A 25,958-nucleotide genomic window follows, 5' to 3' on the forward strand; every position below is an offset into this window, starting at 1 on the left:
GTTTCTACAGTGCTCCATCCAAAACAACCATCCAGCTGGATAGCACATAACAATCCATGTAACCAATAAAACAAACCAAAAAGCTTTAGTGCAGAGGAATAGGATAGTATCCCTTTAAATAGTTGTGTGCCCTCTAGTAGTGCTCACAGTATTCTATCATCAGAACAAATCCGCTAGCCGAATATATGCTAAGAACAGGTGACAGTTTCTTGCAACCTGTCACAGCTGCTGTTTCCAACCTAACCCTTTGATGGGTGTTACATCTCTCTGCCATGACAAACCAATTCTTACAAAACAACGAGTATGGAGTCCATTTTTATTCACCTGATTAGCTATCAATGAAATCTCATGATCTGTAATTGCACTATACCTGGGTAAAGTGGAGGCACTATGGAACAGTCAGACCTGTTTCCTGAGCATTAGAAATGAAAATGACCAGCATATAGCAGCACTGAGGAATTCTTGCCATCTTACTTGCCTATTTCAATTAATATTCCCATGCAAAAATGAATGCTTTTAGATAAGTGCTCCTTTCCTAAACATGCACAGAGACATATAAAAGAAATCTAAATTGAATAAAATTACTGATGTAATTAGGACAATCTTGTGATGTTAGAGGCTTGTTTAATAGCATTATGCAGGAAGTGCCATAATTAAAGAGCAGATTTTGACTCTAACAACAGTAGCATAGAACATAAAAGTTACATTTACAAAAACAAATTAGTGCCACAAAACGTTACAAACTGATCCCTTCAGAAACATGTTTTTCAAACTGAACAGCATACACGGAAAAGCCCTTCTGGGGAGTGCATAAAAGAATACCCGCCTTTTCGCTCTAGGAAATCCTGCCATGGATGTAAGTCACAAAAGGCATTTCTGAAAAAAGCCCAGACAGAGATGATCACATCAGACAGCAGAATAATTAATAAATATATGGAAATATACCTATCTCATAGAACTGGAAGGGACCCTGAAAGGTCATTGAGTCCAGCCCCCTGCCTTCACTAGTAGGACCAAGTACTGATTTTGCCCCAGATCCCTAGGTAGCCTCCTCAAGGATTGAATTAGCAGGTCAATGCTCAAACCACTGAGCTATCCCACCCCCCACCAATAAGTCTTGTGGGTAGAAAACTTCAGCAAAAACCATGTACTTCATTATCTTCTAAATGAAGGAAGATCAGATGGCTCTGATAATTGTAAAAAACCTTCCAACTTTCCCAACCTTGATATTACTTAAGATTTCATATTACTCACTTCAGGATGGATCAATATGTTTGAATTTTTTTAACAAAAAGTTAAACAGATCAATAACCCAGCCCCGAGAGAACTGGAAAAATGGAAATACATGTGGGCAACACCCATTTACATGTTCTTATATAGTGCATTAAAAATAATTCCTTGGAGCAATGTTACTTAATTTAGGATATTTTAAAAATATACTTTAAACATTAAAAAGATTACATTCAGAAAACAAAAAAATCTCTCTTTAAAATTGCTGTCAGAATTTTTATTTGTTAATTACTCACAATATGAACAGTGCTGGCCAAGAAACAAAATAAAGACAGTGTCTAGCCTTAAAACATAAAAAACAGAAACATCGAAAATAGGTTTCCCGGCACAAACTATTTAATATGTTGTTTGGTAAAGAGTTCACGTGACAAACTCAAGGTTAGTCACAAGGCGCCATAATCAGAGGTGATGTGTAAGGTGTTGTAAGTTTCATATCTTTAAATGGGCATGAAAGAGTCTAAGGTCCTGTCTACACTAGAAGGGTTTTGCCAGTATAGTTATATTGGTATAGCTATACCAGTAAAACCTTCTAGTGTAGACAGTTATGTCAGAATAAAAGTGCTTATACCATTGTAACTTATGCCAGTTCTCCTATCTGGCATAAACTATACTGGTACAAGTACAATTATACCAATATAATTGCACCTATTCTAGAACTTTTACTGGCATAGCTATGTTGGTAAAAAAAAAAAAAATCACTCCCATAACAGATACAGCTAGTCTGGTAAAACTTTTTAAGTGTAGACTAGGCCTAAGAAATAGCTAGCAAAATACAGAAAGGATGACTTACTGACACAGTTAATTTCCATGTTTCCATTGTATGTTTTACCCACTTATTCATTACTAGTGTTGCCAACTCTTGCTATTTGATCATGGGGTTTGTGATATTTGGTGTTTTATTTAAAGACCCAGCTTCTGGAGACATTTGATTTAGTGAGAATCACAGCTTTCAATTTTTTAAAAAGTAAGTTTCTAGTCCTCATGGTTGCAAAGAAATCTTGAAAATGTGACCCAGGGGCTACTAACACGTCAGGAAGCAGCCAAAGAAGAAAAAGAACCCAAAGTGTATTGTTTAAAAATCTCATGATTTTTAATTCACTCTTATGATTTTGGGGCCCTGACTCATGATTTTAGAACACCTGGAATTTGTAATGCCAAGGGCCATTAAAGCACAGGAAAAAACAATTCCTGAGGTCTGGTCTGCACTACAGACCTATATTGGTATAGCTATGTCTCTCGGCGGTGTAAAACAGCCACAAACCTGAGCGATGGAGTTATACTGACCTAACCCCCGCATAGACAGCACTATGTCAGCGAGACAGCCTCTCCCATCGACATAGCTACCACCTCTCATGGAGGTGGATTAACTATGCCCTGAAATGGATCTTTCCATGAAAGGTCACCAAAACATCTTTCTTATGGGACTTCAAATATCCAAGTACCCTTTGAACTAGAATGTTGAAATTTGGTTCATTTATTCATTATGGGCCACCTTTAGAACATCTTGGAGCTGCTGAACCAGCAGGGAGAGGGCCATTGGAGAGCGGATTGGAGCAACTGTATGTGTAGGAGAGAGAGGTGGCAGGCAATAAATAGCAGAGTTGTCTTTGATTCAATCATTTGCATTCCTTAATTTTATTCTAGTTCCTAGTGATTCTAGTTCATAGTTCCTATGAACACTAGAGATGGGTGACTAATGACAAATACTACTTGAGAATTCTTTATTCCAAAAATGTTGTGAAACTCAAATATTCAGGACTGATTTATTATTTTTACCCAGCTCTCTACATTGGAAAAAATATTTGCAAAATCATTTATTGGAAAATTCTTCAAATAAATTATTTACTGACTATTATCTGACAAGCTGTAATGATAGACAGACCCTGGCATGAGCAAAGATTGCAAGGTCAGTCCCAGTTTCTTCTTGAGAGAGCTCCTTGTACAGTCTTCCTGAAAAGTTCTATCTCACAGGAATGAACTTTACTCTTATTGTGGGGGGTTCCACTGTGCCAGAGGAGCAAAGTTGTCAAACACCATTTTCATTCCAGAGCATTAGTCAGTCTCTAGATATCCTGGGACAGGCCATGGAGCACCCTGAGGTAAGGATCAAGACCTTGAACTTGATTTGAAATTCCATGGGAAGCCAGGATAGGGAATGGAGGACAGGTTTGATGTGTTGGCGGTAGCCCATGTTGATGAAGAGACGTGCTGCAGCATTCTGTACTAGCTGGAATTTCCTTAGCTTTGAAGGCTTCATGCTCAGGTACATCGCATTGCTGTAGTTCAGACAAGAAGTGACAAATACTGTGAATAACTGAGGCCAGGTCTTGATCCACCCGGATGGGATGGGGTCTCCTAGCCAGGCTGGCCGACAGGGGAGGTGGGTAAAGGGGGCAACTGCCCAGGGACCCGGGTGATTTATAAGGTTTCCTGCCTGCCCTTGGTCCGCACAGATCCTGGAAGCGGCGGGAACGGCCCTACAGCCCCTCGGGGGGGGCGGGGGGGGAGGTGAGGGGCAGGTGGTCTCCACGTGCTGCTCCTGCCCCCAGCGCTGATGGGAACTGTGGGGACGGTGCCTGCGGGCAGCAGTGCGCGGAGACCCCCAGCGCCCCCTGCCTAGGAGCCGCTGCAAGAGGGGTGTACCGGTCGCTTTTGAGAGCTGCCCAAGGTAAGCACCGACCCCCTGAGCCCCTCCTATACCCCAAACCTCTGCCCCAGCCTAGAGCTCGCACCCCACACATCAACTCCCTCCCAGAGCCTGTACCCCGCATCCCCTCCCACACCCCAACCCCCTGCCCCAGCCTGGTGAAAGTGAGTGAGGGTGGGAGAGAGCAAGTGACAGAGGGAGGGGGGATGGAGTGAGCAGGGGGCGGGGCCTCGGAGAAGAGGCAGGACAGTGGTGTGGCCTCAGGGAAGGGCCGGGCAGGGCAAGGGTCTTTGGGTTTGTGCAATTAAGACAGTTGGCAACCCAACCGGGCAGCTCAGCCAGCAGCTCACTGGGCACCAGCCAGTGCAGGCACAGCACAGCTCAAATTGTCAGGCACATTGTGTGTGTCTGTGTGTGTGTGTCTGTGTGTAGGCCCATTGACTGTTCTGCCCTGGGGCTCGGAATTACTGTCAGCAGGCTTGCTCCTTGCTAACAGGAGATGGTAGAAAATACTACTTGGGGATACTGCTACGTGAGAGCTTAGTGTCACCGAGGAATCCAAAAGTACTAAACTAAGGACTGAACTGACCAATTGTGGGGTAGCAGCTTCAACCAAAGGAGACTGCACCCTGGCTTCAAACTCTTCAAAATACTTTCCTCTGCCCACCTGCATCTGTCTTGTTTAAGTTCAGCTTCAGCCAACTGTTCTTCATCCATGAGCTCATTTCTTCCATGCACCGAGCCATCCTGGTGGTAGTAATGTGGCTGTATATGATGTAGGAGCAGGGCTGGCCTTAGGGAAAATGGTAACTTGTATTTTGGCACACCCCTTCCCCATCACCCTTCGTCCCCATGGGATCCCTGGACTTCTCCCCAACCCCATCACCTCTGGGCCCTGCTTCCTCCCCCAGTATTTAATTTGTATTGAAAGAGATGCCAACACAAATTAAGCACTGGCAGGGTGGCCTGATACCAGCGGGTGCTGGCTGGGTATGCAGCTCTGAAGGCAATGCCACCGCCAGCAGCAGCACAGATGTAACGGTGGCATGGCATATGGTGTATTGCCACCCTTACTTCTGTGCTGCTGCTGTGGCTTGTGGTGCCTGGTGCTCGGCATTAGACTCAAAGCAGGCGTCGTGCTATCACATGGGGCTGCATCTTGCCAGAGCCCACGGCCCTCCTGTAGCCCTCTGGCCATCCCTGGCTCACTGGGGCGCCATTTCAGATTTTGCGGGGTAGGAGGAAATGTCAACTATGATTCCAGAGATTCTTAGGCACCTGAAAACTCTAGGGTTTTTGCAGATAATAACATAGGAATTAGCTGACAGGAGCACATCATCTAATTGTTATATAACGAAAGAAAAATATATATATAAAAACACCAATTAAAGCCACATTTAAAGTTTATATGTAAGTTTAGAACAATCAGAAGATAATACAGCAAGATATTCCCAATCCCAAGCCTTGAGGTACCAGTTCTGGAGCTTTAACACAAATATCAGAAACACACATTTGTACTCTATCTTTAGTAGAAATAAATAAAAATAAATAAAATCTGCTAACTTTCTCTAGCAAACACACTCTGTTACACTGTTATTTTAGTCAATTGTTTTTCACTCCACTAAAAACATACTTAATTTTAACATACGTGATTAAGGGTTTTTTTCTCTTTTATTAAGGAAAGGAATTAATTTTTCTAATTACTTTGGCATTTATGTTCACTGATCACAATCATGTACATGACTCACTAACATTTGACTCCATCATTGCTATTGGTATCCTAGTTGGAACTTCATTTATTTTCATGAAAATTTCAAGTTATTTTACAGATATAACTAAAAACACAATTTAAAAAAAAGCAACCTTCATCTGCCTAGCGTCTAAAGTTATGTGTTTAGCTAATGGTTTTTAAACTGGCACTGCTAAGGTTAGTACAAGCTAAAGTTACATTCTAAAAGGATACTATTATTTGATGGTACCACTTTAAATAACGAATGACAAAGAACAACACGGTAATAAAAGTAATAATGATAATTACTCCAGCCAGAACAGGTTAGGCATTTTAGAACTCACTACTCAAGGAATTAAATTTAAGCATAAAAAAGAAACAAAATTATGAAATGCATAGACCAGTTAAAACACTAAAATAACTGCACTTTGAAAGAATAAAATTACAGAGAATATGTGTGCATTGCAGGAAGTACCAAGAAGTAACACCACCAACACAAGTATGTTTTGAGGGTTGAGTGCGAAAGAGAGAGTGTGTGTCTGTGTATGTATGTATGTGAAAGAGAGAGACATGCACACACACACTGTGTGTGTGTGTGTGTGTGTGTGTCTCTGTGTGTGAGAGAGAGAATGTGTGTGAGAGCAGAGCGCTGTCCCTTTAAGCAGAGTGGCACTCACCAGTCTGAAGGCTTGTTCAGACAGCAGCAGCCCCCATCTCACTCCTGAGCCCTGTCCCCGCTCTTCCCCCACTCTGCGGAGATGGGATACATGGGCGGGGGGAGGGGGACACCCTGACACCAGTGCCCCCTCCCCCGGCTCTGCCCAGCTGACAGGAACCCCCCCGGAGCAGCTAGCCAGGGGTGGCTCCAATGCGGGGGCCAGGAGCAGCAGCGGGGAATGGGCATTCCCGCTCCCGAGGCACCCCGCTTATAACGGCGCCCCAGGCTTTTGCCCCGTTGGCCCATATTGAAGGCCGGCTCTGTGTAGGATAGGTAGAGATGTGTCACCTGCATATTGCTGGCACTGGAGTCCATGTCATCTGACCATTTCTCCTAATGTTTGCATACATACACTGAAAAGGACCACAGAGAGAATTGAACAAAATTACTATTATCTATTGTCAGCGAGGAAAAGAGAGCCAAAAGGAGGAACACTCTGGTTTTGTGGCCAACTGTTGCCCGGAGTTATTTTTTAATCTTTTAATCTTTGTTGACACTCCTAGATGATGCTGAATACATAAATAAAATTATATTTAATATAAAAAGTCAGCCCACAAACTATTAACTTACCTGTGGCTGAAAATAAAGAAATACACTATATTGGAAGTACAATCTTAGCCTTCAGCAGTACTAGCATTATGCTGAAATAAAATATTGCAAGTATTTTATCAAGGAAAACATTAATGAAATAGTTTCTCTTTAATCACCTCTCATACATAAATGTGTCCTCTGTCTCACTGATGCATCTATTTCTCAGTTAACTTCTTTATCCTCTATTTGCCCTTTCAAAACTTTATTCTGGATTCTTCACACCCTTAGAGTTTCATTGTCTTTTTTTTTTTTTATACAATCCTTGTTTCTGTCAAAATCATATTTTTAATGTCAATGGAGATACAAATATTCAAAATGACCATGTTCCTCAGTTCTTCTGAATGTTATTGAATAAAAATTTTGGATTAAAAGGTCAACTTTAAAAATGCACACAATAAATTCACTGATAAAAATCTATTCTAACAGCATGCTGCACCTTCTCCACTGCCACACATTACATTATTCATGTTATCTTCACTGAATTTTAAGCAGTGCAAATCAAAAGATGGGGCTTGTTGACTGCTTGAGACTAGCACAATTTCTTTCGTGCCCACAGTGCTGAAGGCTGATCTAGTGGCACTTCTTAAATTAATGAAGCTGATGCAGGGAAATAGAGCACAGACACTTAATCACTTCCTTCAGAACAAAGAATTTTAGCTATCATTTTTCCTAACATTAATCCCTTAGTATGTCCTTCCTTCACACGCACACTTCCATAGCCATTGTGGAGGGGAAATCATCATTCTTCTCATTGTAAATCATGTAGAGATGCTCAGCAAATAAACAAAGACTTACAATCACATTAAGATCCCTTAGTGGAATGAAAAATAATTTTTAAACCCTCAGAAGCAAAGATATTCCAAAGATTTCCCAGGACAAAATAAATCACAGATATTTATGATATAAAATTAAGAAATAAAGGCCCTATCTATCTTAGGATCCTCCATAGCAGTGGTTTTCAAACTTCTTTTCTGGCGACCCAGTTGAAGAAAATTGTTGATGCCTGCGACCCAACAGAGCTGGGGATGAGGGGTTTGGAGTGTGGGAGTGCTCAGGGCTGGGGCAGAGGGTTGGGGTGCAGGGGTGAGGGCTGCGGGGTGAGTCTGGGAATTAGTGGCTCAGGGTGTGGGAGGAGGCTCTGGGCTGGGGCAGGAGGTTCGGGTGCAGGAGGGGGTCAGGGCTCTGGACTGAAGGTGCAGGCTCTGGGGTGAGGCCATGGATGAGGGGTTTGGGGTGCAGGAGGGGGTTCCGGGTTGGGGCTGAGAGGTTCAGAGTGCAGGAGGGGGCTCAGGGCTGGGGTACAGGAGGGGGTGTGGGCTCTGGGAGGGAGTTTGGGTGGGCGCGGGGGCTCAGGGCTGGGGCAGGGGGTTGGGGTACAGGAGGGAGTGCAGGGCACAGGCTCTGGGTGGGAGTTTGGGGGCGTGAGGGGGCTCAGGACTGGGGCAGAAGGTTGAGGTGCGGGATGAGGGCTCCAAACAGCTCTTACCTCAGGTGGCTCCTGGAAGTGGCGACATGTCTCTCTCGCTCCTAGGCGAAGGGGTGGCCAGGGGAAGGGTGCTCTGCGCACTGCTCCCATCCACAGGCATCGCCCTGCATCTCCCATTGGCCATGGTTCCCGGCTTGGGGTGCTTGGGGTGGGGGCAGTGCCCAGAGCCTCCCTGGCCACACCTGTGCCTAGGAGCCAAAGGCACATGTCGCCTCTTCTGGGAGCCGTGCAGAGCTGGCCACTGTGGCCAACCAGACTCTTAACGGCTAGGTCAGGTGTGCTGACCATAGCTGCCAAGATCCCTTTTTGACCTGGTGTTCTGGCAACCCTATGTCAGCCCCAGTTCTTCCAGTCAATTGAGCATTTGCCTCAGCTAACTGACCCCCTTCCTTCAGTACCCCCAACTGATTTCCTGTCCCTCCTGAGTCTGTCCCCACCAAGCCATGCAACTTACTGGTCCTCTGCCTCCCCCTTCCTCCCTCAGTCAATTGATCCCGTCTCTCGTCCCTCTCAGGCTGCCCAAGCAACAAAACCTGTGTCTCTCTCGGTAAAACGACCGTGTGCCTTCCCACATACACACACATCCAGCCATTTTAGACTGTGCTTCGGCCCCCACTCCAGCAAATTCACTTTGCCTTCTACAATTTATCTGCTGGCTTTTTTCCAGGCTAAGTGATTCTCAGTGATCCTGTGGGCTGCACTGGATACCTGCAATGGGAGGGCAGCTATCCTGTAGTAGGGATTCAGGACAGTGAGTCGAATACCTAACCTAATTCCCCTGTGAGCAGGAAAGAGCTGCTCTTTCTCTTCCTTTCCAGCCCCTGGGATGCAGCAGGCAGCCCTTGAGAAGAGGATATTCAAATCTCTTCTGGCTTACACGAGTCTGCTAAGTACCCAAGGGGCAGCAGGAAAAGCAGTGTGGAGGGGATGGGGAGATGCCCTCTATTGCCTCCCCCTTGCTACCAGCGTGGTGTCTCCTCTGTGACAGTCTGCACTAACTGAACGCAAAATATCTACCTGTCTCTGCTGACAGCAGAGGCCTTAGAGATTTAAAGGTGCAATCCATGAAAAACAAAGTGTTAACAGTTACACCACTAAGTATTGCACGGATCAAAACACTGATAATTTGATATCTGTCTGGTAGCCTGTGTTAAATGAGTTTTGTGGTCTTAGTCTAGTGGATAAGTGCCCACATCTAAAAACCATCTCAGCTGACAGTGTCATCCTTGCTACAAGTTTCAGCATAGAACACCAGGCCTGGATGGCAGTGAAAACTGATTACCCTTTGATCCCAATCAAGGATGAGGCAAATCAGTGGAGCAGCAATGGGACGTTTGTGCTACGGCTCATACTATGGATAATTTGACTGCTTCGCTTTTCAGTTCTAACAATCTGCCCCGTTCAACTGTACTCACCCACTCCTGCCTTCTCAAAAAAAACCCTCAACTCTCTTTTAAAGGACACTGCTAAGTATTATAGTTGTTGTGTACATGGGTTTAACTCCCTATATTTTATAACATCTTTGCAAGACCTATTCTAGCCCCATCAAAGCTCTGTATGTAGTCAAATATATTAAACATGGTGTTGAGATATTTATACAACTTGCTTTCAAATGCAGTCTCTTTGACGCTTTAAAATCATTGCCAAAAATATACAAGATGGCAGAACCACACCGTTCTATTTATTATTATTAATAATAATGTTTATTTCTGTAATACCTAGGAACCAACCAAGAATGGGGCACTACTCTGCTAGGCACTGCACAAACACAGAATAGCAACCAGTCCCTGCCACAAAGAGCTTACTATAAACAGACAAGATGGATAATGGACAGGGGAAAGGCATATAACATACAAGCCTAGAAAACAACATAATGGTGGCAAATGTTAGTTCCATGATTTGTTTCTGGTGGAGTTAAGTTAGATGGAGATTAGCTAAACAGAAAGACAAGTGTAGGGAGAGGAGATGCTGACGGGAAGGGGATGGAGGGCAGGAGGGTAAGAGGTGTAGGTTTATTCTCTTGTGTTTTTTTTTTTTTTAACATAATACCCATCACCATATAGCTGGGTCCTGCACAAAAGCCTAAAATATCATTAATTAAAATAAGGCAGGGATTCAAAGACCCAGCAAGAAACAGACACTGCCAAAAGAAAGCTAAAATAAAAATACTCCAGAAAGCATTTTCTCATCCTAAAAATGTATGAAGAGACACAAAATATAAGACAGGGCTGCTGCTTATAAACAATGAATATCCAGAACCAAATCTACATTAGCATATTACACTATAGGATAATAAATGTTTCTCTCTGCTGAGAGTTATTATTTATTACTTATCTACTGCCACAAATTCAGCCTTGTAAAACTCATGAAAATTTATAAGTACAGGCAAAAAACTTACTTGCCCATCCCCATCATGACGACAAGTAAAATGAAGAGAGATTGGGGTGGAGTAGTAATATTTTAGTCACAAAAAAGTGCTCGTCCAGGGCAGGTAGAAATTTTCAAACCCGCTGTAAGGTTTGTAGCTGGCTCTTTATAAATATATGAACAGATAAGATCCTTGCCCTGAAGACCTTAAAGCCTAATTCATGGAATAACTGGTCAAGGAAGGAAGGGACTGTCACTGGAAATATTCATGAAAGTGGATGGAAGGAGGAGAGAGAGCACTTGGTGCACACATAGAGAATCCAGACTTTCTAACTCCAAATCTAGTGCTCTATCCACTGGACGCATTGCTTCTCCTGACCTGGACCTGAATAGATAGCCTGTGCAAGCTGACAGAGATCTAATCCATTCAAAAGGCAGATTGCTGCATTCCACACAAGGGTCCTGATTCAGGAAAGAATCCCTATTCATGAAGGGCATTTAAGCATGTACTTAAAGTTATGTACATGCATAAGCCTCATTAATTTAAAGGGGCCATAAGCAGGTGCATATGTGCCCTTCCTAAATACAGCTGCTTTCCTGAGTCAGCTCCTCAGTAGCTCTTGCCCCTACGTAAGGCCTGGTATAGAAATTCAGCCTGGAGACCTGGGTAACTGGGGTGAGGTATTTAAGATTTTTGTTTTTTCTGTCTATACAGGTAATTTGAACAATGAAAAAGAAATACAGCTGGCCAATAATACATTTAATTTTATAATATGTTTCAGTCATAGTATTACAGGCTGTGAAACAACAGCAGAATCAAACCTATAAAAGAGTGAATCAGTGAGCTAAGCATATAAAATTTCACAAGATAAGTCCACATAAAATAAAACTAAACTATTGTGCCAGACCAAAAATGTTTCCAAACCAAAATGGTCTTTGTAATACAAACTTGAGACCTCCCACTCTGAGGTGCGGAGAATCCACAACACTGAATCAATGGGAGGTGAATGCACTTCCAAGGGAATGCACTGAGCAAGTTGCAGGATCCAGGTCTGAATTTATGGCACTTCTCAATACCAAAGAGACGGTATTCTACAAAGCTGAGAGTGCAGAAACAAAGATAATAAGTATTCAGAACCCTTAACAGCTTTATGTGCTTTCCATCCATACATCACTATCATAGGTTTTATCATTTCCATTTTACAGAAATTAAAGAAGTTAAGTGACTTGCAGCAAATCACTATTCATCTATTCTGCCCTGTAAGAACTTAGGACCTTGATTTTAGAAGGTGACATGGTATAACCCATAATTGCACATAATGATTTCAGATGTTCAAGGGTAAAATCAAAGACTTCGAAAACAGATTTATTCATGGCATGAACACGGACTGCAAACACATCACTGCAGACACCATTTTGTTCCTCTGCTACAAGCATGCCATCCACTCCTACTCTGAAACTAAATGGCTTCTTGAGTAGTGTGGCTACATGTCCCTGAAAATCAAGAATGACTCACTTCCCAGGGCCTGACTGGTTTTACAAAAACAGTATTTTATCTACGTTTACAAACGCCTCCCAACTTTGGACAACTTTCTCAGTGCAAATTTCCAGCATAAAGACTGAAGAAATATGCATCTCAAGGACAATTCCTCCCCAAAGCTCTCTGTGATCTCCCTCATCCAGATGAGACTTTGAGTGACCCCTCTTTGCCCACAGGGAGTCAGACACTAAATCCCATCTGAATCCGGGCAGTGTTCTGAGGGGCAAGCTTATAGACAATTTAGCCACACCATCATCACATGCATCTAGCTACCAACCTGTCTGCTGTCCTCTGTACTTCTTCCATCTCCCCTGCATCAGTGCAGTAGTGAAACAAGACTGTTGGAAAGCACAGGAGGTTAGGAAGAGCAATGGAGGGAGCATGTTTTTGTGGAATGAAGGGGAAGGAAGGAAAAGGATGGAAAGTAGAAAAGTGAGCACAGTTCTCTAAAGCTCAAAAACCAGAAGGCAAAAAGAAAAGGTTCCCATATAGTTTTCTTAAAATCTCATGAATTTTTCGCTAGTCTAATGATTTTGGTAGTCCCAATTACTGAATTTTGAATGTCTGGGGTTGGCAATACTTACGAATCATAGAAGTGTAAGACTGGAAGGGACCTCGACAGGTCATATAGTCCAGTCCCCTGCACTTCAGGCAGGACTAAGTAATAACTAGAGTCTAGTTACTAGACCATTCCTGATAGCTGTTCGTCTAACTTGTTCTTAAAAAACCTCAAAGGATGGAGATCCACAACCACCTTAGGAAATTATTCCAGTGCTTAACTACCCTGACAGTTAGGACGTTTTTCCTAATGTCCAAATTAAACCTCCCTTGCTGCAATTTAAACCCATTGCTTCTTGTCCAACCCTCAGAGGGCAAATGCTGTACTAAAGTCAATATATACCACATCTACCACTTCCCCCATCCACAAGGCTTGTTACCCTGTCAAAGAAAGCTATTAGGATTGTAAGCTGTATCTATTTTATGTACTATTAGAACTGTTTGTATATGTTATTTTGTGATTTTATTGAAATCGCCATCTTGAATTTTGTAAGTTGTAGTTGGAACTCCATATTTGTGTCTTTTTCCCCCCATTAGTTTGGCACCCTGAGGCGTAATTGCCTGATTGGTTGCTGCACAGACTTAATCTACCTAGCAACCCAAAAGGTGAGAAAGTACTACCTGACCCTAAACTAATCTGCCCAGAGACAGAAGGATATATAGAAACCTAGTGTAGCCCGTGTCCATTCTATCTGCGTGGTCTTCGAGAGGCAAGATCAACATCTCCAAGGAGTCAGAGTTTACCTGAGTAACATCATGTCTGATCTGAGTTCCTCCTGTGAGATTCCAACATCACAGTAGAAGGTCCGGATCCATCCCGCTGAAGCTGAGGCAGACTGAGTTGACACGCCGTCCGTTTTGTGTCTCGGTGTCATCCATCTGAAAGTAACATTAATCGTTATTCATAGGCCTGTAGTCTGTTAAGGTAATTGGTGGGGTCTGGGCTTCAAGGCTACCTTGGGATATAAATCACGGAGCTGTTATATATTCAGTTTGTTCTGTTTTATATACATTACTTCCCCCTCTCCCATTACTGTATCTTACCTCCAATAAATTACTTACCTGCTTTGCATCCTTATCATTACCTCCCTATTTTATTTTAAGCGACACCAGATGATAGGATCTTTTATCCCTCAAGCATCTGTCTATAGGGGCGGGGGTCCTGCAAAACAACTAAATTAAAACTGTTATGAGCCCATCGAGTCTGTTACTACACAACATCCTGTAACAGGTTGGCCTGACATGATCTTGACAAATCCATGTTGACTGTTACTTATCACCTTATTATCTTCTAGGTATTTGCAAATTGATTAATTATTTGTTCCATTATCTTTTCGGGCACTGAAATTAAGCTGACTGATCTGTAATTCCCCAAGTTGCCCTTATCCCCATTTTTTTTATAGATTAGCACTATATTTGCCCTCTTCCAGTCCTCTGGAATCTCTCCCGTCTTCCATGAGTTTTCAACGATTATCGCTAATGGCTCATATCTCCTCAGACAGCTCCTTGAGTATTCTAGGATGTATTTCATCAGGTGCTGCCAACTTGAAGACATCCAATTTGTCTAATGTAATTTTTAATTTGTTCTCTCCCGATTTTAGCCTCAGATCCTACACATTTTCACTGGCGTTCAGTATGTTAACATGTCCAATTACTACTAACCTTCTTGGTGAAAACTGAAACAAAAATGCATCCGAAGAAGTGGGCTGTAGTCCACGAAAGCTTATGCTCTAATAAATTTGTTAGTCTCTAAGGTGCCACAAGTACTCCTGTTCTTCTTTTTGAAACAAAAAAGTCATTTAGCACTTCTTCCATTTCTACATTTTCTGTTATTGTCTTTCCCCCATCATTGAGTAATGGGACTTCCTTGTCCTTCCTCCTGCTTCTAAAGTATTTGTAGGATGTTTTCTCGTTCCCGTTTGTCTCTAGCTAGTTTAATTTCATTTTGTGCTTTGGCCCTTCTAATTTTGTCCCTACATGCTTGTGCTGTTTATATTCCAGGATGTTTGTATTCATCCTTCATGATTTGACTTAGTTTCCACTTTTTGTAGTACTCTTTTGAGTTTCAGATCATTGAAGATCTCCTGGTTAAGCCAAGATGATCTTTTGCTATACAGTACTTCCTATCTCTCTTATGCAATGGGATAGTTTGCTCTTGTGCCTTTAATAACGTCTCTGAAAAACTGCTCTCTTGAACTGTTTTTCCCCTTAGTCTTGCTTCCCATGGGATCGTACCTACCAACTCCCTGAGTTTGCTAAAATCTGCCTTCTTGAAATCTATTATCTTTATTCTATTGTTTTCCCTCCTGTCCTTCCTCAGCAAGCTGTACCTTTCTACACCAATATTCCAGTTGTGTGTTATCCCACCAAGTCTCTGTGATGCCAACTATGTCATAGTTGTGTTTATTCACTAGTACTTCTAGTTCTTCCTGTTTATTCCCCATATGTCTTGCTTTAGTAGCCACACGTAAGATAACGATTTCATTTCCCCGCTATGTTTCCTCTTGTCTCCCCTTTGTCCCTGCTATAATTGCCCATGCTCCCCCCCAAGAGTCTAACCCTTCTCCCAGGTCACCATGTGTTTGACTTACCTCTGGGCTTTTGTCTCCTAGGTGTCTGAAGTTAGGCTCTTAAATACATATTTGGACAGCTGAATAGAAGAGGTCTCATTTTAGCAGGGCTGAGCACCCCACACCTCTCCCCAAAAATCACACTGAAGCCAATGGAAGCTGGGGATGCTCAGCACTTTTGAAAATTCTGTCCATTTTTGTGTAGGTGCCTAAAGAAATTTTGAAGCCTAAGTTCAGGTACCCAGATGTGAACATCTGAGCTCTATTAGGGCATGGGATTTTCCTCTTGCCCAACAAATAAAAAAAGTGGTGCCCCTGGGTTTGCATGTTTGAAAACAGCAGAAATCCCTTACACATCAAAACAAGGAAAATAGCCACTGTCCACCTACCCATTCCCCCCTACACAACGCTGCGCTGCCTATATGACCCCCCTCCACTGTATTCGCTGTTGGGAAGGGCCACCCTGGGAAACTCTACCCCAGAGGCTTCCCAGCTGGGTAATGCCTGCAAGAGGTGCATTGGATCCCTATACAGAGAAGGCAGCAGATCCCATCTTTTTGTTCTGCGTTTGTACAGCACCTTGCACAGTGGAGGGATCCTCATATCTGACGGGGCTCACTGTTCCTCCTGCAATACAGTTAACACAGCGGCTCACTACAGTGCTGCTACTACTACGGGACGCTCCGTTATAGCAATGTAATCGCTCAGTAAAAACGAGCGCGGGAGCTGTTACCACCCCCAAGCCCCCCACGATAGGGACCCATTGGGGAGCGGGGCACTACAGAGCAGGGGGATGGACCGCATTGAAACCCACTAACAGCAAAGAGAAATGTACGTGACGTGTCCACCTCAGCGTTCCAGCCCCACCCTTCCCTTCTTAAGTACGTAACGCTCTCCACCTGCGCACGCGCAGCTTGCAACCCCCTATACTTTCCCCACCCGCAAGGGAGTGGGCGTAGCCTGCCGCATCGCCTCACAGCGCATGCGTCAACCAGGGGCCGGGCCTGCCATCATCCCGGCCGGGATCAAGCGACGACGGCCGGGGGGGGGCGTAGCGCCGGTGGCGGAAGTTCCGGTGCAGTTTCTCCTTCCGGTTCCTCGCCGTGACTTGTGCAGTTGCTACGTGTCCTTAGCGCGAGCGGTTCGTTCGGTCCCGGAGCCTCAGGTGAGCGCGCTAGCGGCTCCTCCGGTGGGGAGGGGGCGCCGCCTCTTCCCCGGGTCTGCCCCTGCGCTGGGGCTGTAACGGGCTGGCGAGCCTCGCTGCGGGCTCGGGGTTCGCTGAGCTAGTGTCCGAGGGCTGGGGCCGGCCTGGAGCCCGCACGCAGCAAACCCATCTTCCCTACCCCCGGCCTAGGGTGACCAGACAGCAAGTGTGAAAAATCGGGCTGGGGGTGATAGGAGCCTATATAAGAAAAAGACCCAACAATCGGGACTGTCCCCATAAAATCAGGACATCTGGTCACCCTACCCGGCCCGAGGCCACTGCACGCCGTAAGTGGAGTGGGTGTCAAGGGAAAAGGGAACGTGAGTCCAGCGAAAGCTTTGGTTATGGCTTGTCTGCAATATCCTGGCCATAAACCAGCCCCCCCCCTTTCCCTCTGCCAGATCCACTAGTCTTCCCCCTCTGCCCCCCAGCTTGAGGAGTCATTCCTCTTCAGGGAGAACCCAGCAGTGAATCACAGCAGGGTCCTGCTCCCTGACTACGGCTCCTAGGTGGTGTGGTAATACAAATAATAAAAGCTAGTGTGAATATATCAAATGTTGGGCGATCTAATTCCACAAGGGAAAGGGCAGTAGTTTCATGTGTCTACAGGCTTATAATGGCACCTGACAGCAGTATGTCGCCAAACTGCCCGACCCCCGCTATTGTAGGATGGTTTGCCTTACTGAAGAAACTTCTGATTTGTATTTTATTCAAGGAGATTTGCAAACAAAACTGTAAAACCTGTAGTAGATTTGTAATTCATTGCACCCCTCTAGCAAGTTAAAATTTTGAAAAGGAATAGGTTTTAACTGATAATTTGAAGATATTTGAAAGGTATCACATGGCAGTTGCATCTTGCCCTTTGTAGGTACAAAACCCTCCTTTGCTATCTAGGGTTTAGATTAGGGCTGTTGATTAATTGCAGTTAACTCATGTGATTAACTCAGAAAAATTAATCATGATTTAAAAAAGTAATCGCAATTAATAGCACTGTTAAACAGTAGAATACAAATTGAAATTTATTAAATATTTTGGATGTTTTTCTATTTTTTCAAATATATTTTTCTAATACAACACAGAATACAAAGTGTACAGTGCTCACTTTTTGATTACAAATATTTGTACTGTAAAAATGATAAAAAGAAATAGTATTTTTCAATTCACCTCATAAGTACTTAGTGCAATCTCTGTATTATGAAAGTGTAACTTACAAATGTAGATTTTTTTTTGTTACATAATTGCACTCAAAAACAAAACAATGTAAAACTTCAGAACCTACAAGTCCACTCAGTCCTACTTCTTGTTCAGCCAATCGCTAAGACAAAGAAGTTTGTTTACATTTACAGGGAATACTGCCTCCTGCTTCTTGTTTACAATGTCACCTGAAAGTGAGAACAGGCATTTGCATGGCACTTTTGTAGCCGGCATTGCAAGGTATTTACGTGCCAGATATGCTAAACATTCATATGCCCCTTCATGCTTTGGCCACCATTCCAGAGGACATGCTTCTATGCTGATGATGCTCGTTTAAAAAAAAAAATGCATTAATTAAATTTGCGACTGAACTCCTTGGGGGAGAATTGTATGTCTCCTGTTCTGTTTTACCCAAATTTCATGTTATAGTAGTCTCGGATGATGACCCAGCTCATGTTGTTCTTTTTAAGAAGGTTTTCACAGCAGATTTAACAAAATGCAAAGAAAGATACCAATGTGAGATTTCTAAAAATAGCTACAGTACTTGATCTAAGGTTTAAGAAGCTGAAGTGCCGTCAACATCTGAGAGGGATGAGGTGTGGAACATGCTTTCAGAAGTCTTAAAAGAGCAACACTCCACTGCGGAATCTACAGAACCGGAACCACCAAAAAAGAAAATAAACCATCTGCTGGTGGCATCTGACTCGATGATGATGAATATGAACATGCATCTGTCTGCTCTGCTTTGGACAGTAATCGAGCAGAACCCGCCATCAGCATGGACGCATGTCCTCTGGAATGGTGGTTGAAGCATGAAGGGACATATGAATCTTTAGCGCATCTGGCACGTAAATATCTTGTGACGCTGGCTACATGTGGACTTGTAGGCTCTAAAGTTTTACATTGTTTTATTTTTGAATGCAGTTATTTTTTGTACATAATTCTATATTTGTAAGTTCAACTTTCATGATAGAGATTGCACTACAGTACTTGTATTAGGTGAATAGAAAAATACTGTTTTGTTAGTGCAGATACTTGTAATAAAAAATAAATATAAAGTGAGCACTTTACACTTTGCATTCTGTGTTGTAATTGAAATCAATATATTTGAAAATGTAGAAAACATCAAAAAATATTAAATAAATGGTATTCTATCGTTTAACAGCGCGATTAATTGCACGATTACTGTTTTAATCGTGAGACAGCCCTAATTTAGATCATGACACCCTCACTTAAATGTTTACTGTTGGTTTGTTTTAACTACAACCAGAACAACAAACACACCTCCTGGAAGTGTGTTCAGTCAACTTATAGATGAAAACTCTAATGTGATAATATATCAGTAAGCCAGTTACATTCAGAATGTATAAACTGGTAACTATAGAAGGAATAATGGAGACAAAAATAGAGGAACACTATGCAGGAGAATGGGAACATCAGTAAGACTCGAAGAGGATGTAAAAATTGGAAGTCAAAGTTCATGGTTCTTTGGATTGATTACTTGACTGTGCCTCCAACTCCTGGATACAAAATACATTGCAACAAAATATGGATTTTTAACAGCTTTGTAGACTTAAAAAAACCTAGAATCCTGACATTGTGTGTGATTAAAGTGTTAACATTTTCATATTCAGTATTTAATGTACATTAATAAGACCAGCAGAAGGGCAAAGGGAGGATTTGCCTCTTTATGTAAGATGTGAAATGATTTTTCAAAATGATTCTTGAAACAATCTATGTATTAACATGTGACACTTTCTCTTGCAGGCAGTCATGGATCAAGTAATGCAATTTGTTGAACCCAGCCGTCAATTTGTAAAAGATTCCATCAGGCTTGTTAAAAGATGCACTAAGCCAGACAGAAAAGGTAAAGTATGCAAGAAGGAAGATTAAAGGGGAAAAAAACGTAGGGCCATAATGCTCATTACACTTTAATTTTCTATCTTATGATACTGTCTGAAACACAAAGAATAGGAAGTTCATGTGTTTAAAGGCAACATGATGTCTATCATGTTGACTGCTACACAAGTGCAAAACTGAGAATCAAACAACCTGTTTTGCAGTTTTGTCTGAAAAATCATGAGATGGACTTCATTCTTTGTATAACAACCAATTTGAAAGGGTTTTTTTGTTTGTTTTTTTCTGGTATACATCTTGCTGAAGTCAAACTTGTGATAGCAGTATGGTAGTGAGTTTCTGAAGCAGTCTACACAGCTGAAGTGTTCTGAAATGTAAATTGCTTAATTTCAGAATCCTTTTGATAATGGCTTCTATGGACACTTCACATCCTGATGTTTAGTCTGATCAAATTAATCTTGTCCAGTGTCACTAACTTGATTTTGCTTGTTTTCTTTTGGAAATTGAATGATTTAGTACTTTGTATACAATATTGTCCGTGACTTAAAGCCAGATAAGCTAACTTGAACTTTTAAGTAATGTGTGATTCTGTATTTTGTAATCCTGCAAGTATTAATCCCTGGAAACCTAGTATTTCTAAAACTTGGGTTATTTTTAGGAATGAAATAACGGTGTCTTTGTCTCTGGGCATTTACCATCTAAAAGGCACTTCTAACGTGCCTTTTATTTTAACATTGGGAGAAAGGCACAAATCTCTCCATGGTCATTGTAGTAACCTGATCTACTGCATTTTAAGTGGTAGGTTTAAATTTACAGGACTAAAGCCTATAACTTCTTAAATTGCAGAATTCCAGAAGATTGCCATGGCAACAGCAATAGGTTTTGCGATAATGGGATTTATTGGTTTCTTTGTGAAATTGATCCATATCCCTATCAACAACATCATTGTGTAAGTAAATCTGATAAAATGGTAATGCCAGTATCCGAACATGAATAACAAAGTGTTCAGAGTTGTATTGATAACTAAACGTAGTATTTCAATGAACATAATCATAAGGCCTCTTTGGTATTCATTTATCCAAGTACATATGTGGCCCCCATCACTATAGTACAGTATAGTGAGCACTTCAGCAACTTCATCTATATCTTGCAAACATTCAGGAGTTTTCAGTAAATCAATTTTGCTCTCAGATATTAGGGCTTCATCTTTTGTTTACTAAGTAATATACTGCAAAATGTTAGTGCTATTCATTGCATTTGTAGATGAGAGAAGATGGCCCAAGATGTTTAGAAGCTAAATGTTGAACATTTAAATACTCCTGGGGAATTCTGTACCACTGTGCAATGCAGAATTTGTGCAGAATTCCATGTTTCCCCTGCGGAACTGGGCTGCAGAGCTGCTGGCTGCCACTAGGGGCTGCTGGACTCAGCAGAGAACAGCTTACAGTGAGTGGTGTGCCCAGCCCAGTGGGGATAGAGGCTGCACATTGTGGCTGCCCAGCTTGAGCCTCATTCTCCTGGGGACAGGAGAGGGCCTGGGAGACCCAGCTCTGGCAAAGGGTGAGGAAGAGCAGGGTCGCCCCACACCATGTCCCCTGGCGGGACAGTAAAGAAATTGGTGGTGCATGCAGCTGGGCTCTGGGAGGAGGGGTGTGTGGATGTCTGGGCTTGTGGGGAGGGGAGTTCAGGTGTGTGGGATCTGGGGACCCCACACAGCCCCCTCCAACACTCCTCAATGGGAACTGGGTCATCAGAGGGTTTCTTTAACTCCTGGGAGAATCTTTTTAGTCGTTGTATGTATTGTTGACAGGTATTTTGAAATAAATTACCAAAATAATTGAAACTGGAGTGCTTTATTTGTCAAAATAAAACAATATCAATATGCAGAATTCCCCCAGGAGTAAATACTTGCCACATGTTTAGGCAGTACAGTAGTTTGTTTGGATTTTGCATTTTTAACTTGAAATTTCACCAAGTGGCTTGAACACTTGCAGAGAATGTAGTATAAATGAGGCATATAGTTTTGAGAAGTTAATGTCTTGAGATTGTATTAGAAGAAATCACCCAACAGAGCTAATAAATAATAGTACTAAAAATACCTTTATTAAAAGTAAAGCAGTGTTTCCAATTTTATATAACTTTTGTACAATACACCACAATTTGTGTATTAAGATTTTGCATATGAACATTGAAGCTTAAATCAATCTGGTAAGTAGCACTACAAAAATCACTGATATTGAAGGTTTCAAACACTTCAGTTAAGACTTCTTAATTGGTTAAAAAAAGCAATTGTTTTGGCAAAGTTGTTCTCAACCATCTCCCTAGTAGGGATGCATATTACAACAAAAGTTTCAGGACCCCTCTCCCATCTAATCAAAGAAAAGAGGGCAACTGTAATCCTTTGACATCTGTTTACTGCCCCTTTGGGAGCAAGAGTGGCATAATCCTCAAATTAAGAAAACTCTCTCCGAGCAAAGATGAGACTAAGGAACTGTGGAATGTCTGTGCTGTTTTTAAGGCATAGTGGGGACTTAGTTCCAGTTAGAATAGGATGATGTAACTTAAGATATCGGTCTTACTTGAAACTGATCAAACTCTCTTGTTCTACAGTGGTGGCTGAACGCTCATCAAGAAGCTCTGTTACCTGAAGTTTGGAGTGATGGACAATGGGCGTGGGGGGGGGGGGGGGTTTGTTTACTAATATTCCATAAATCTGTATCTTGTTTACTTACTGCTATAAACCAGGTTAAGATTTAAAACAAGCTTGACATCTGAGTTAGTCTCATTTTGTTTTACTGACTCTTTCAAAACTCTAGGTTCAGTAAATAAATAACTGACCACTGTGTGTTGCTCATTGTACGAGATGAGGTAAAGTGACTGAACTGCCTTTCTTGGTTTTTGCTTTCAGTTGTAGAATAATTCCTTACATATTTTGGCCCAGCATTAGGTGGTACTAAAACCCAATTCTAAATCTGTTCATATTAAACACTAACCTACTGCCATTTTCCTATATTGTGTCTTGTAACCAGGGGAGGGGAGACCCCTACAAAAAGGAATGTGCCTATATAAAGTGCTGTCAGAAGCATAAAGCAAGCTGAAAAGACTTCACTCTAGTCTTTGAGCTGAAGTAATCTTTGGTTTTACTTAAAAAAAATTAGGGTAGTTTTTCAGATCTTGTTCTAAACACCGTCTCTTTAAGAGGCAACAACTGAAATACATACAGATCACACTGTCAGCTGAGGGCCCTTATCCTTCCTTACCAAACAGTTTTGGATTCCACTAATGTCTTTACAGTGCTTTTCAAGATGGTGCAACTTGACACCAACATTAGCACTAAATTTGTTATATACCATCGTGTTTAGCATCTATTCAATGATGTATGCATTCTGTACCCACAAACCCTTTAAAAGAAAATATACCAGTGTGGTTATCACAGCAGTCTCTTAAAATTTTACAAATTAAAATGCGATTTATCCAGTTGTTTAAAGAACTTGCATGAACTTCTGCATACAAAGCTCATACAGTTGTGACAAATCTAAACTTATTAATCTATAAAAGCTTGCACACTAACAGTTTACTAGCACTTTATTAGTTTAATGCTGCTCACCTTCTGTTAATTAGAAGTTTGTAAATAGTACTTGATGCTGGAAAGTAGAAGTAAAATGGCAGCACAGACAGCAGCAGTAAAAGAAATACTCAGCCTGCTATTCTAAACTTCACTGCAGCGGTATTATTTATTGCTGTTTTTCTTTAAAATTTGCAATTAGCTTTTATGTCTACTTCACCTGAGTTATTTTACTAAACATCAGGGTAGAAGATCAGCCTGTTCTAGTCACATTAAACAGCAAAAGGTTTACTTATACAAAACAAGTACTGTAGGACAGCAGTATTGTAAGTCAAGAACATACATAATACATCAATTTAAAATTTGACTTGAGAACAGATTCTTCAACCACTGATTAACAGTAATATTAAAACCTAATATGGACGCACTCCTGCAAGGAGTAAAGTAGGTCAGTCTATGCTCATTAGTCCCTTTCAGTGCTGCTGGTTTAGGAAGTGTAGGTATCCTACACATGGAACTAGAATGAGAGTCTGTTTTGTCACTACCATCTTCCTAAAGATTTTTCACTTGACCGATTGATCTCCACTGTCTTTCCCTTCCCTCTGCTCCTCCAAAAAAAAAAAAAAAAAAAAAAAAAAATTTTTTTTTACCTGCTGGCACAGTAATTCTGTTTCTGTTATTAGAGTGAAATTTTCCAACATGTTTAAAGTCTTTGGTTAGCTGAAAGAAAGGCTGTTATAATCTTAAGCATTTTTTGATGCCCATTGTCCACAGCAACGGTTCATCTGTTTCTATGGTCACAACTCCAGATTCATCATAGGTATTTGAAGTGCTGACAAGCGTTCCAAACTTTAGCGCATGATTAGCTGTAAATAATAAAAATAATTTAAGTAAACACCAGGGAAATCTCTTTACAAAGACATTTAAAAAACAAACTGCCAAATAAGTAAACAAAGTGACATTTCCTCTCTGGTTAAGGAGGTTTAAATTTCATGTTGACTGCAATGAGGACAATATACTCTAAAAATCTATATAAATCCTTTTGTCCCCTCAATGTTTATATCCAAACCATTCTTGACTCAATATGTGCCATCTCAAAGGTAATTGTGCATAAATTTAAAAACTAAATCCATTATCTCTACTACAGAATAACAAAGTAAAATACAACCAATCTTAAAGCACAGGCCAGCAACTGACAGTAGCATGTGTGTGTTTGAAATTTATTTTTTCTGCATAAACTAATTGAAAATAAGAATAGGTGAGAGAGAATCCTTCATTTTCCACTGTAGGTTAAGTTAAGAATTCAGCTGTAGTTCAATCATCAATTCACATTTTGAAAATACTGGTGCTTTTGAAAGGCAGCTGAAGGAAACAACTTACATGAATCAAGTACTTTTTTGGCCCAGAGTGATTCATAAACAAAATATAGGCATCATCTCTTTTTGGAATGAAGAAAACCCAGGGGTAGAAGAAAACAGCTGTTTAATAATGCACAGCAATAGTTTAGGAAGGGAACTGAATGTAGTAGCCAACTGAAATTCCTGCAAGGGGAATTTTAGGTAGGCAGAATTGTAATTACTCAAGTTGGAATTTGGCCAAGATAGCAGGGCTGATTCCTTTACACTTGCATGAAGTACCAGGGGATCTTTAAAGGCCAGTATGATTAAAAGAAGAGAAAATTGTCATACTCCTTTACCACCTCCTTTCCACCAATTTAAAAGTTGGGATATACTTGCTACTCTGAAACTTGTACCTTTGCCACATATCTCCCATGCAAGATGATGTACACCACATACATTGGATCTCTAGTCATTAAAGCTTGTTTATATTAGAATTATTATTTTTAGCTTTTAATGTAACTACAGCTGGAATTGAGATACATGAGCAAGGCTCTACATACCAAAGTTTGGGAACCACTATTCTAAGCAATTTCTCTTGTAGCTGAGGTGCTCAGGAAGTGAGCTTGTTCCATGCACAGACCAATGAAGAAGGGGCAAAGGCTATGGGCCATTTTTGTTCTGGGTTACTTTCCACCGCCAAACTGGCAGCAGTTTTCCAGGGAGCGAAGTAGCTTCTTACGTTATATAAATGTGGATTCGCATTGGCCAGGATCAACCTCTATCCGTACCTGCAGCAGCAAGCCATCTGGAGGGGTGGAAGGGAGCGGGGGGTTCAGGGGGGGAGGGGGTCTTGCAGGGAAGAGGCAGCACAAGGGCAGGGACTGGGGGGAAGGGGTGGTGAGGAGACGGGCAAGCCGCTGGACAGTCCCAATTCTGACCTGATGCCCAGCTCTAGCTGCTGGCCACAGGCAGTGAGCATGCTGCACCCCCCAGGCTGCCCAAGCCGGACACCGTGGGACAGGCACTGCCATGAGACACGGCACCGGAGCACAGCTGCTGCTGCTCAAGATGTACCTGCCAGGTACTGGGCCTGCTGCCTCAGGGGACAGGACGGGGCCCAGGCTTGGAGCCCCCGCCGCACGCATGGGCCTGCCCTTCCTGCAGGGACCTGGCCTGAGAGGATAGGGATGGGCTCCCAGATCTTCTCACCCATTCCTGCTTCCTAATCGCTGGGCTCACTGACTTTCATCCCTCCACTCCCTGACTGGTCAGCCAGGCAGAGGGCCCTGCTCCTTGGCACTT

General features: G+C 42.1%; 2 protein-coding genes and 1 long non-coding RNA gene across 16 annotated transcripts in view; 1 reads left to right on the forward strand and 2 right to left on the reverse strand.

Annotated features, from left to right (window-relative positions):
- Positions 1–242: 242 nt before the first annotated feature.
- LOC112059750 (uncharacterized) lies at positions 243–16,524 on the reverse strand. Of its 6 annotated transcripts, none has more exons than XR_006172749.2 (6): positions 16,396–16,524; positions 13,671–13,805; positions 12,646–12,706; positions 6,673–6,737; positions 4,605–4,730; positions 243–3,566 (listed from the first exon to the last, which is right to left on the reverse strand). It is a non-coding gene; the product is annotated as an uncharacterized LOC112059750 (long non-coding RNA). The 6 variants fall into 6 exon arrangements; XR_010598423.1 differs by lacking the exon at positions 16,396–16,524 and adding an exon at positions 16,315–16,381; XR_006172746.2 differs by lacking the exon at positions 16,396–16,524 and adding an exon at positions 16,076–16,304.
- On the forward strand, positions 16,477–22,519 carry SEC61G (SEC61 translocon subunit gamma). Its single transcript, XM_005287324.4, has 4 exons — positions 16,477–16,661; positions 19,662–19,761; positions 20,598–20,700; positions 22,362–22,519. Exons 1-4 carry the CDS (start codon positions 16,479–16,481, stop codon positions 22,369–22,371), a joined length of 396 nt encoding a protein of 131 aa, XP_005287381.2. The 5' UTR covers positions 16,477–16,478; the 3' UTR covers positions 22,372–22,519.
- The window catches only part of TPK1 (thiamin pyrophosphokinase 1), a 502,338-nt gene continuing 498,212 nt past the window's right edge, over positions 21,833–25,958 (reverse strand). For all 9 annotated transcript variants that reach the window (XM_065583869.1, XM_065583872.1, XM_065583873.1 and 6 more), the window contains one exon: positions 21,833–24,182. In XM_065583869.1, coding sequence (XP_065439941.1) covers positions 24,052–24,182 — 131 coding nt within the window. In that variant the 3' untranslated portion in view covers positions 21,833–24,051. The remainder of the gene's footprint in view (positions 24,183–25,958) is intronic.

This window comes from Chrysemys picta, chromosome 2, assembly GCF_011386835.1.
Source record: "Chrysemys picta bellii isolate R12L10 chromosome 2, ASM1138683v2, whole genome shotgun sequence".
In the NCBI taxonomy this organism is placed as follows: domain Eukaryota; kingdom Metazoa; phylum Chordata; order Testudines; family Emydidae; genus Chrysemys; species Chrysemys picta.